Source organism: Hoplias malabaricus, chromosome 1 (genome assembly GCF_029633855.1).
Source record: "Hoplias malabaricus isolate fHopMal1 chromosome 1, fHopMal1.hap1, whole genome shotgun sequence".
Lineage (NCBI taxonomy): Eukaryota > Metazoa > Chordata > Actinopteri > Characiformes > Erythrinidae > Hoplias > Hoplias malabaricus.
The window spans coordinates 13,699,737-13,712,083 of NC_089800.1; the positions used below are offsets into that span (position 1 = coordinate 13,699,737).

The 12,347-nt window shown below is 41.5% G+C and overlaps 1 protein-coding gene across 2 annotated transcripts in view; it reads right to left on the bottom strand.

The window, feature by feature from the left end:
* Positions 1-652: 652 nt before the first annotated feature.
* The window catches only part of tmem108 (transmembrane protein 108), a 69,692-nt gene continuing 57,997 nt past the window's right edge, over positions 653-12,347 (bottom strand). For both annotated transcript variants that reach the window (XM_066646824.1, XM_066646823.1), the window contains 3 exons: positions 7,131-8,246; positions 6,100-6,254; positions 653-3,553 (listed from right to left, as the gene is read on the bottom strand). In XM_066646824.1, the coding sequence (XP_066502921.1) occupies positions 3,437-3,553; positions 6,100-6,254; positions 7,131-8,246 (1,388 nt within the window). In that variant the 3' untranslated portion in view covers positions 653-3,436. The remainder of the gene's footprint in view (positions 3,554-6,099; positions 6,255-7,130; positions 8,247-12,347) is intronic.

Genomic DNA, 12,347 nt, shown 5'->3' on the forward strand with positions numbered 1-12,347 from the left:
AGACATGAGAATCAAAACATATATTACTGCTGATCTCCTGCTGTCTGAACTGTGCTGAACTACACCATACTCTTACATGTCCAGTCCATACTGTCAGTTATAGTACTATCAGGATGCACTGACTGCCACTGCTTTTTATCTTTTACTGACAACTTCACTGACTCTGAACTCCAATAGTGCAATAGTAATTATGCAGCTCTGTTTTTGACACGTACGTTGTCATTTCTGTATATAGACATTTTTACTTGTGTGGTAAAATATATTATGACTTATATGTTTCTTAGTGCACCACCTGCTGAGACTGCTCTTGTGTCATTTACAATAACTCAATTTTAATATATTAAGGTTCATAGCACTGTTGTACCACACTTTTTTTAAACCCTGTAACCCACTACTATATTCCTGCACTATTTATAGTTTTTTCTTTCTGTTTGTCTTCTCTTGTGCACTGTGTACAGTACTGTGCCACTGCAATTTCCCTTGGGATCAATAAAGTGTTCTTATCTTATTTATGTAAAATCATACTGAGACATAGTCTTTTAATAAAGTATTATCAAAATGCTACAATGTGAATATTGTATGTTTTTTTTCTATAGTTTATCTTAAGTGTTCATCAATGTTTTTCCCATGTAATTAAACACAAACGACCCCCAACCATTTTCTCTTTTATTGCTCAGCAGTAGAAAGTACAGTGTCGGTGCTACAATACAAAAGATTTTGAACATGTGATGCCGTCTGTCTATGAACGCTGTTAACTCTTAAACAATGAATAAAGTCATCTACTCAAAAATAAAACAAGCATACAAACAAAACAACAGGACGGCAAGAGAAAACAATAAACAACTGATAAACAAAAGCAACAACAACAAAATAAAAACTGTATAAGATCACTCAAACATTGTTACTGAGCAAAACGTGATACGCTTCAGGAAAGATTGATTTGATAACAAAGATATATCTTCATAAACATCTTTTTATCCAACTCCATATGTTATAGTATTTGCTCAAAGTAAATATTGCAGTATAAAATGGTATTTCTGATTTGAGCATTTATTTCTAATATTTTATACTCTATTACATCCAGTGATTTATACTGACAATCATCCAGAAAATAAAACCTGTACAGTACAGCAATAAACACCAGAGGAAAGTACAGTGACAATAAGATTTTGATTTTGGTCTTAATCTTTCACCACACAACAACGCAGGCCAGCACTCGAAAAACCTCAATGCTCACAAAAGGACTTTATTTAATGGCAGAAAGCTGTAGAGACACACGCCGAGGCACACACTTTCTCCTTTCCAAAAAACTTAAAATTTGAGAAGCTGTAAATTCTGTTGGCATTGGCAGCCACATTCTCAGCTGACAGTAGTGCCACTGTGTTAAAAAAAATGAAGAAACAAACCACGTTTAATGAATAAACAGAAAACATGCAACTGACCATGTAAAAATGTTAAAACTGCTGTTCAGCTGATGTTCGCTTCAGTTTTAACATGCCCTACTTATTATTTCCAATTTGGGGTTATTCTCAATGCCATCAAGTCACTCAGTAACCTAGATCTAGCCTGTTAGTTCATGTCCAATGTCAGAAGTGTGGGTCACATACTTAAAAAATAAAATAGGCTACTTGTATTCCTTTACTCTTCCATCAGAAAGTGGGTGAGCCTTCCTATAATCACTTTGGCATTATGTAGCAAATCAATCTATTATACGTAACCGCTGATGTGATTTTTGTTAGTTAACTCTGCTAGCTTGATAGCTAGCACTCTAAGGGAAATACAGCTAGGCAAAAAAACAAAAACAAAACAACCATATTTCAGAAAAAGTAAATATTCACAAAGTTAGTGTATGTTATACTCAGATGAAACTAGAAAGCCTGCATTTGATTAGTTTCTTAGCTAGCTAATCAGCTTACTGAGGCTAGGCTAGCTAGACCTGCTCCTATTAAAAAATTCCACTCCTTGTTTTCGTTGTTATCACTTAGTCTGTGGAGGACATGTTAAAAACAGCAGTGAAATGCAGGGTTTTGCAAGCAAACAATAGGCCTATGTAAATAAGTAGATAGAAAAATACTAGGCTTTATATGGGGACATTTCCAACATTGGCATCCAAATGCTGTGTTTGTTTCGCAAGAGTTAAGCATTTCAAGCATTTTTAAGAGGTTTAGTAACATTTAAACTGACCCCTAATCTAACACACGCACATACACACGGACGTACAAACACACACATGAGAAACCAGAGATGGGACATGCGATTTGGACACAGATACACAGAGCACTGTATGCCACAGCTCAACTTCGGGACTAGAAACCGTGTCATCCCTGGGCTGGTGACTCATAAGGGAGAAGACATTTCAACATCTCTCATTTCACAAGACTTCCTTATTAAACAAATACAACTGGCCTTAAGTCGGAAGTTCTTCCAAAAGTAAGCCAAGAGCTACTTTGGTAACCCCTCTGAACCCATCCATAAAACAGCGCCATCTACTTTGCATCCACTCAGACACAAAATTCAAGTTCGGCAGGCTTAAGAATTTAAAGAAATAGTTTGGTTCAAAACCAGATTTATGGAATTTTCCCAGTGCACAAAGCTAAGAAGTGTCTGAGGCCTAAAATTTACTTTGCTAACTCAAGCCAACAGACTTATAGCATCTAATAGTAGATGTTTACAATATATAGTTCGTTTTTTGCAAACTTTATCTATTGTGTTAGTTGGATTGTAAATTCCTGCCTTGCACCTTGGTTTGGGTGGGATTCAACTCCAATGTGACCGGTTACAAATACGAAAGGATGAAACTATACTTGCGGGCTGGGGCTGGGGTTGTAGGGTGGCAACCATACTATATTATTCTTTGCCTAGCAACACCACATTAGTAACTGAAATCATGTCAATTTCCTAGTCTCACAAACTTGCTTATGTGAGACTGTATGTAGCTTGTTAACTACTTTTGTTTACAGCTTAAAGACAAATCCAAAGAAGGAAACTTTTGACACCAAAGATGTCTTTTCTGTTTGGCTAGACTTGTTTAAAGTGGGGAAAATGGAATAAATGCTTTTGCCAAACTATTCCTTTAAGTTATCAGGTTAAGTGTTTTGGGTAAGATCACGCAAATAACTCTTACAGCACACATCGTGTTTCTCTACGTTCCACTCTTTGCCAAGCCACTTGAACGCCACAGAAACCACACGCATACCATTTGATTCAAAAAGACATAAAAACCCTTATCACGATTAAGCATCTGTAGAAAATGTACATCAGAAAAATATGTGAAGGGCTCCCCTCACAATAGAGTGCTTTTTGTCTTATTCATTCATCTCTTTAAAACTCCTGTCTCTATATAGATCATTTATATATATATAGGTCCACCACGTTCTAAAAAAACACCTCTGATAAAGAGAGAAGAGACAGATGAGCCTCTCTCTTTTAGCAATGCTTAGATGTCAGAGGCCTTGTCTCTGTTGATGAAGAGAGTCTCTTGGCAGAAAGGGTTAACCAGCACGACGCCACTGTCACTGTAATCACCGTTAGGGGGCAGACACGTCTCCTGTTCCTGTAAAACAAAACAGGACCATGTTAAGCAGATTATTCAGAGAATTTGTGAGCCGCATCTGAGAATTACTTCTACCCTGATGAGGGGGTGATGGAGTCCTCTGGATGGGTGGGATCACCAGTGTTTCAAGACTGGTGTCATAGTATCTAGTGCTTTCAATTCTTTCTTTAGCTACAATGAATTGTTGTTGAATATCTAATATTAACATGTAGGTAAGGTACTTGAATCTTATCCGCACTGGAAGTAGAGAGAGGGGTTTTGTGGGGCTTTATGGTAATGACTGAGAAGGCAGAAAAGAAAAGACATCAGGAGGAGACACTATAAAGAGAATAATGTAGAGTGAAGGAGCAGAAAGGGGGAGGCTTATTCTTTGCATTTCTGAAAAGAAAAGAATGAAAACAGAAAGACCTGTGTGTCACCAGCATGCCAAACAAGATCCCTCCCCATCATCACACTCCTGTGAGAAAGAACAGACAGCAGGAGACAAAGAACAGAAAAGAGGTATAAAAATGAAAATGGGGAAGTTGGAATGGAAAGCATGCTCATGAAGGGACATCCGTGATTACAGCACCCCAGTATATACTGAATGATTGCTGGATTAGAGACACGTACCTTGTACCTACACTCCATGTCCATTTTATCAGCTCCACTGACCATACAGGAGCACTTGGCTGAGCTGTTGCTGCACAGTTTGTTCATTAGACACAGGACACTGCCTGGATATTTTTGGTTGGTGTATTTTTCTCAGTCCAGCAGTGACACTGAGGGCTTTGAAAACTCCAACAGCACTGCTGTGTCTGATCCACTCGCACCAGCACAACAAACACCAACACATCACTTATGACACTACAGTCTGCAATAGCTTTTTAATTACTAAGTGCACTTTTATGGTCAGTGGAGCTGAGAGAATGTACAATGAGTGTCGATACAAGGTGTTCAGTGTATGTTGAAATGAAGTCTGTCTGGTGTAGATTGCAACATCAGTGTCTCAACACTAGGTGGCGATACAGACCAGTAAAATAATTCAATATGTTTTTTTGATAAAACACCAACACTGGTATTAAAACAGATATGCCGCAAACCCGCAGCCTCTACAACATTCAGCGTGTGCACTTTTACCGTGTTCAAAGTTGTAAATTCAGAGCTGTAATTGTGTTTCCTTGGATCTTTAACAGTGTTGTACTCTTATTACAGAGCACTGCTGATTATTAATCTACAGAATCCCTACTTGGCCATTTTTTGTTCTTTAAAGAAGGGTGACGAGATCCGGGGGTGGGGGGGGGGGGTGATGAGGTCACGCCCCTCGCTGCCGTTGTATGCTTAGCTTAAACTATGTGTGCTTTCAAGGTCCTTTACATTTTTATTTGCTACACAAAACATGGGAATTTCTTTTTTAATTCTTACATTTACGTTTCGGCATAGCTGCTCGAGATGAGGGTAGGTACATGAGCTTTGCCTGACGTAAACAAGGACTACTGACGTGCAGACTGACCAATTAAATGTTTACAGAGAAGTTTATCGACCAATAACGGTAGCTCTACAGTCAGACCGTTCAATCAGAAGATTTTAGTGTACTTCACCACGCCCCCTTGTCACTCAAGCGAACCAATCGGAGTAGGGGAGGGCGGGACTAGTTTGTGAAAGAAACGCTTCTCGAAGTTCTATGTAAATTCTAGAAAAACAAAATCCCGGACGTTTGTGAAATTCCGCCCGGACATTTTTTTAAGTCTAAAAAAGAGTACATGTCCGGGTAAAAGAGGACGTCTAGTCACCCCACATCACCAAAGATTTGTGAGCAATATTTATGATATTTGTTTAAGAACCCATAGGTGTGTATTAACTTGTGGGTATTTCAGTTATAAAGTGGAATTCCACTGATGTTTATAAATCACTGAGATATTTATTCCCAAAATACAACCTACTGAGATTTATTTAAAAAAATATATCGATATTGGTGAAGATTAATTTGCTTTAAAGTTCCCTGCATGCGTCTATTTTTAAAATACAGGTTTTGGTCAAGACAATTATAGAAGACTGTCTCATGGATCAAGAGACAATTTCTCAGCCACTGCAGTGCAGTTTCAGGATGTAAATTTTAGAGGCACTGAATACTGCTGCATGCGTCTGGTTCTCATCACCACCACTGGGAACAAATCTGGCTGGGTTAGTTTCTGTAGAATGGGGCATTTCTCATGATTTGTATGGATCTTAATAATATAATCATGTGGACACTTTTGGAATGTCGGTGGAACTACCCTTTAAGACCTTTACTAATTACTTGTTAAATTAGAGAAAACATGGAAATCTGCAGAGCACAGCAAAAAGGGCAACATTAAACAGTTTTGAATTAACACCTACAGAGTTCATTCAAGTCCAGTCGGACACAAATGAACTCTGTAATTCAACAGCTGTGGTAGCATGGTGTCACAGAGAGTGGGCTTGCTTAATTCTGGTCCAAGCTCTCTAAACTCATTAAAGCTCTTGTTCTACCATTTTTCTGTAATGAGGGGTGGACTTTAGATCGGAGACTGGCTTATTATTCCTACATCAGCAGTTTCCAGGGGCTGGATCTCGCGTGGGAGTTCCACAGCATGGCGGCTGAAGTAGTCCATGGTGATGGCATTGTTCCAGTAGCTCAGGTTGTTCTCCTGGCTGGAAGATTTCTTCTTCTTCCTCATGCAGCACACAGTCAGCAGCACGGCTACGGACAAAAAGAGGAAGCCATCAGCGTACAGTTTCAAGTTTTATGGGATTATTAGACTTCCAAGCCCAAGGTACGATGAAGGCTTTTACATGGACTGGGTTTTGCAAATCTTAAAGAAATCATTTATAATATTATTCCACTCTAAGAAAGTTTAAAGGTTCTGTATATGATGCTTTTCGCTACCTGATGTTTGTATCAGTTTTTTCAGACATTTCTCTCTTTTGCATGTATTCCTTTCTTTCTACTTTCTGGTTCTGGCAGGATCTCCCCTCCCACACCCCCTTACTGTATTCAGCTTGCAATAAAGAGTTTGTAGATTTCCAACATTCTTTCCATTTCTATATAAGATGAGAAGTGACAAAGATCTTAAAATGAATGCAGCACCTGTCCCATCTCATTTTGTACATTTTACAATCAGTGGGGGCATGATTTTTTTAAATTACATTCCAAATATGACATCTCAGTTTCTACTTTGATCATCCTCATAAAACAAAAACAAAAATTTGCGGCAATGCTCAGCGTAACTACTTTTTGATGCATCTTGGTTTGAAACAGTCACAAGGTTTGATCCCGCCCGCGTGATTAGCAACTCCTAAGGGTTAAAATGTTGTATATATGATCTTTAATGTAGAGCTTAGCATAACCAAATTCTTCACTATTCTCATTTTTGTGTTCTTTTCTGCAGTAGCTAGATGCAACTCAGATGAGCAACTCTCCTTTAAAATGGGTGCAAGCAGCATTTTACGTTTCCTTATGAAATGTTCACACAACGTAAAGAACAGCTGCTTTAGTCGAATGATGAATAAACGTAAACAAATGGAAGAGAACTGGAGATAAATGTAGATTAGGTGATGTGTTACATCAGATACTCACAGCAAGAAGACACAGGCACACTGATGGCCAACACCACCCATATAATATCCATCTTGCCAAGGCAGATGGTGCGGGCATAGGGAGAGTCCACAGTTGGACCTGAATGGTTCCCTGTGTCCCAGGGTTCTCTGTTCTGGAAGCTGCCATTAGCAATGGAGGGCTGCTGAACGTCCAATGAACCACTTAAACTGTCATTAACAGAGTCTTTTACATTGCCCCTTGGGGAGGGACGGTCAGTGTCAGTGGGCATGTTGGAGGTTGCATTACTGCCCTCTGTGGTCTTTTCTGTACGTTCCACAAGTCCAGTAACCTTGTTAGAAGGAGTGGAAGGGAGAGTCTTGGCTTTAGTTTCTGCGCTGGGGTTGATGGTAGTTTTTGGGGCAGAACTGGAGGCTAGACCAGAATGTGAGGAGTCAGGCAGGGTCACGCCTGACACATCCGCTGTATTGTAAGTGATTGTGGAGCCTTCTGCGAGGGGTGGTGCATTGCGCAGCGTGATAGGATGACCATGCCCCCTGAGCATTTTTCCAAGCACTGGTGCTAACAAAGATGGCGATGAAGAATGAAGCTGACCGGGGTAGGTTGGATGTTCAGCAGGGTCTTTAGACCCTGGGATACCTATCTGCCCTTGGGTTGTTTCCCCTTTTTGAGCCAGGCCCCGCTGCTGGCTAGACTCCACCACAGTTGTCACATCATTGCCAGTCCCTGAGAAAACAGAGTCAGCAGGGTCTGAAACTGTAGCTCCTGTCTGCTTTCTTCTGAGCATCTCCGGTTGCCGCATCTTGCTCCCTGGCCTGACACTAATGGGCAAGGGCTTACTGGGCACTTTTGCAGAGTTAGTGCTGGAGTTCTGGTCCTGTGAGTCTGTAAAGACAGAACCAGAGCTGGTTCTGTTAGGGAGGGGGCCAGGACTTGGCCCAACCGTAGTTCCAGCAAGACTGGGATGATCCACTTTCTGAGTCAAAGCCTGGGTCCAGTCAGGAAGGCCTGAAGGCACCATGGGGAGGGCCCTGCTTGTTGTTACCATGGAGACGAAGCTCCGGGGCGTCCAGCTGGGGTACAGCTCCTCTGCGAAGGACACCAGCCTCTCTGGCACTGACAGAAGCAGAATAATACCTGAGGGAATGAGAAAGAAAGCATCTTTGAGTAATGAAGTACTTTATAGCGGGTCAGCATTAGCATTACCATATCAGGAGTGTGTATGGAGCTTTTAGATGGTGGGTAGCAGACTGTGTAGAACAGAATGCAGCTGCTTCCACTTTACGTGTGTGGCTTGTTGGGTTTGTTGCAGCGTTTCAACAGTGGCAGAACGGAGGTCTGAATACATTGAGACAATGTCCTCTTTCCATTTGGTTAAACCTGGCTCTTCCTGTCAATGCATAAACAACAGAGGTCAAACCCAGCGCTACATTGTGTTTAATAGGGTTAAACAGGAGCAGTACTGAAATCAGCAGAAGACCTGCCGCTCGTGCACTGCTTGATTAGACCCTGATGAGACATAATGAATAGTAGACGAGACTCTGCATCCCTTTATATTCAAGTAAACAGCAGTCAACTCCTAACACTGTCGCTGGGTGTAATTGTTTTCATCCCTTGAGGCTTATCAGAGTTGAGCAAAGGCGATGAGGCATATCGGACTCAAACTGGAACGTGACACGGAACAACCAAACGTAAACTGCACCTAAATACCAGGAAGAATGGCATTAAACCTGCATGAGTTTCTTCCTTAAAGTAATTCAAGAAGGTTTCCTCACACTAACACATTACTAATTCATTCATTCATTTATTAATTCATTTTCTGTAACTGCTTCACCCTGCTTTAATTTTGCTGTGAGGCCAAAGCCCACCTGGTATCACTGGGTGCAAGGCAATATCACATCCTGGATGGGGCACTAGTCCATCACAGGGCTTCACACAATCACCCAGACACTCACACGTTCAAACACTCAAACCAAGAGACACTTGCATAGTGCTTTAAAGCATACTGTCTAGATCCAAAGAACAAGAGCAGAGCCGAAATGGAGAGTGACAGAGGGTACTGTGGGCACTGAGAGGTGGTGAAACATGTAATTGTCTGAGTCAGGGATCTAGAGAAAGAGGGAGGAGAGAGGGAAGCAATCCAGAAAAACATAGGAGGCACTAGGGTGACATCCTCACAGTATAAGACTATCAGTGCAAAAGCTGTAAAAGCAAGATACTGGACTTGTGTAGAATGCCTTTCTACTTCTCGATGCAAAACAAGAGTATGAGGACATTCATTTATCATTCATTCTTTCATTGTCTGTAAGAGCTTATCCAGTTCAGGGTCGCGGTGGGTCCAGAGCCTACCTGGAATCATTGGGCGCAAGGCAGGAACACACCCTGGAGGGGGCGCCAGTCCTTCACAGGGCAACACACACACTCACACATTCACTCACACACTCACACCAACAAACATTTTTGAGTCGCCAAGGGTCAGTGGAGGACAATGGACAATGGACATTCCTAATCCAGTGATCCTGTAATAGACAAGCAAAGCAAAGATCATCGACATCCATGAAGCCGCCATTTTTAAAGAGCCACAGTCTGATGAGCAGATGTACAACGTCTTAAAGCTGTGACCCCAGAGTTAGGCCATTGTTTCATCAGTGTGCTACCTCAGTTGCTATGGAGACCAGGCTCCTCGGGGGAACAGAGATAGAGTGAGAAGTGGGAGATGTGAAGAACAACAGCAGAATCACTAGAGAAAGGGAGGGATGACTGCGAAAATTAAGTTTAATAATTCAATTAACAGCCTGACACCCAAACTTTGAAGACAGTATATGGAAACTGTGTCTATATAATGTGGCGTGTTTATGGTCAATATTCCATATAAGGCACAATTTGTTCATTCATTCATTCAATTTTTGTAACAGCTTCATCTTGTTCAGGGCCACAGTCGGTCCAGAATCACTGAGCACAAGGCAGAAACCCAACCCTGACAAGGCACCAGTCTATTTCAGGGCATCACACACTCGTCCAGTCACTCACTCACTCACTACCTGTGGACTGTTTTGCACAGATGCACCTGAAAAAACACACACAGAACCCCAACCCCCCAGAGAAAAACTGTTAGGGGTAAACTGCACCTCAGCATTTCTCCAACTAACACATTCACATGCTATTACTACTTTCATGCCCCTCTTCTGCAGTCATTCACATAAGAGTCCAGGTCACATTCATTCATTATAACACACGGATGCTATATGATGCTTATGAGAATATCTGGCAACCCCCTATATGAGCACTTGAAAACAGCAAAAAAAAAAAAAAAACCCATAAAGCATTCTGCACTGTGTGTGTGTGTGTGTGTGTGTGTGTGTGTGTGTGTGTGTGTATGTGTGTATGTTGGGAATCCTGTTTACAGAAACTGTCAGGCAGGTAATGCATGATGCTTTGGCTGAGTCTATAGCCCAGAGATACAGGAGCGTGAGAGTGATTTAAAATGACCCCCATCTTCACCGCTGCCATGCACACACACCACCTACTGTATCCTTCAGAAATAAATTTTTATCTTACACTTAGAGCAATAGCTTGTTGAAAAATCAAAAGAATTTTCCCCCCTTCATCCCATGGTCTAAACGTGCCCCATTCACCTGAACCTCATCTGATTTCAAGTCTACGGTAGGGTCCCTGAGGACTGGCCTGATTAACGCAGATGTTTTTACATAGCTTTTCGAAAAACAAGACCTGCCAAAAATCCAACAACAAAAAGATGTAGTGTTATGCAAACAGTGACACACTGTTCATTATCAATATGGCAAACACATGCAAGCATTCTGGCAACCTCCAGCCACCGTGTCAGCCGTCTTGTTCCCACTCATTCCATTAGTCAATAAGCTCTGGCAGCTCTGTTTGCTGCGTTGCGGTTTTGGCTGGAATCAGTGGGATGCACTAACACCCGCCCCCACCAACCCCCACCCCAATACACCCCACCACCAAAGCCTACAATTCTGAATCTGCATTAATAAAACATCAGCCCAATGATTAAAACATGAGGCACTGCTCAATAGACAACAAAGTGGCGCGTTTAGATCAGACACGCGGCCTCTCCACGAGGGACTGGATTAGATTCAGAGCGTTTAAGCAGTCGGCTCACGTCGGATCTGAAGAGCCAGACGTGGAAAACCACAGAGGACGCTCCTCTGTGGCCTAACATAAACTTTAAACCTATTAATATTCATAATAACGTCTCATTAGAAGGATCATGTTTTATTAACGGATGCATCAAGTTAAAGGGCGTGAAACAGCTTCCAAGTCCATCAGGCTTAAACGACATCTGAGGACACGCAGAAGCCCTTTCGTGCATGTAGTTGTGTGTGTGTGTGTGTGTGTACTGTGTTTTTTCAATGCTCTCTAGACATCAGCACGGTTCAGAGATACAGAGCTTCAGATACTGTCTGTGCCAGACAAGAGCTGTTGTGATGGCAAAGTTATGACTTACACCAAGTGGATTATCATAGCTCTCAATACCATGACATCACAGTGGTAAAACCACAGAAGTTAAACACACTTGTCAATATTAATTTACTTCACGGTAAATGGTAAATGAAACATAATTTATGAAATAAAAATTTGACAAAGTATTCAGACTATAATCCTGACTAGATTAAGATACATTTTCCTCAGATGTTGTGTTGCACTGTGGAAATCTGTCTATAGCATTATTGGGAAGATCAGGACAATAACGTACGAGAATGCCATATTATAATTACCAGGTTGTAGTAACAAAAAACACATTTAACACATTGTGCAACACTATGGCAAATAGGCCAGGAGTGACAGGGTGTCTGTAAATATACTGAAAGGCAGAGAAATGCTAGAAATGTCCTGTCTGTGAATGAGAAGAGAAGATGAGAAGGGAAAATAGAAAGAGAGCGTGTAAAAACTCCTCTCTGGCTGAAGTTACCTCTCATCTATCAATGGGTGACTCACCCTCCAGTGCTAGCGATGGCATTTGGAAGTACACTACATCAGACACACACACACACACACACACACACACACACTGACTCAGTATGAAAGTGAGGGGGAGTGAGCGGAGGAGAGGGCGTGCTCATGCTCAGATTTACCAGTGTGTTTAATGATCAGTCGTGTCTGACCCTGAGCTCACACTGTGAAGCTGTGAGAAAAAGCCCTGTGAGTTTGAGCTTTAGCTTTCGCCATGGCAACAATGCTTCTATTGTTTGAACTACTAAT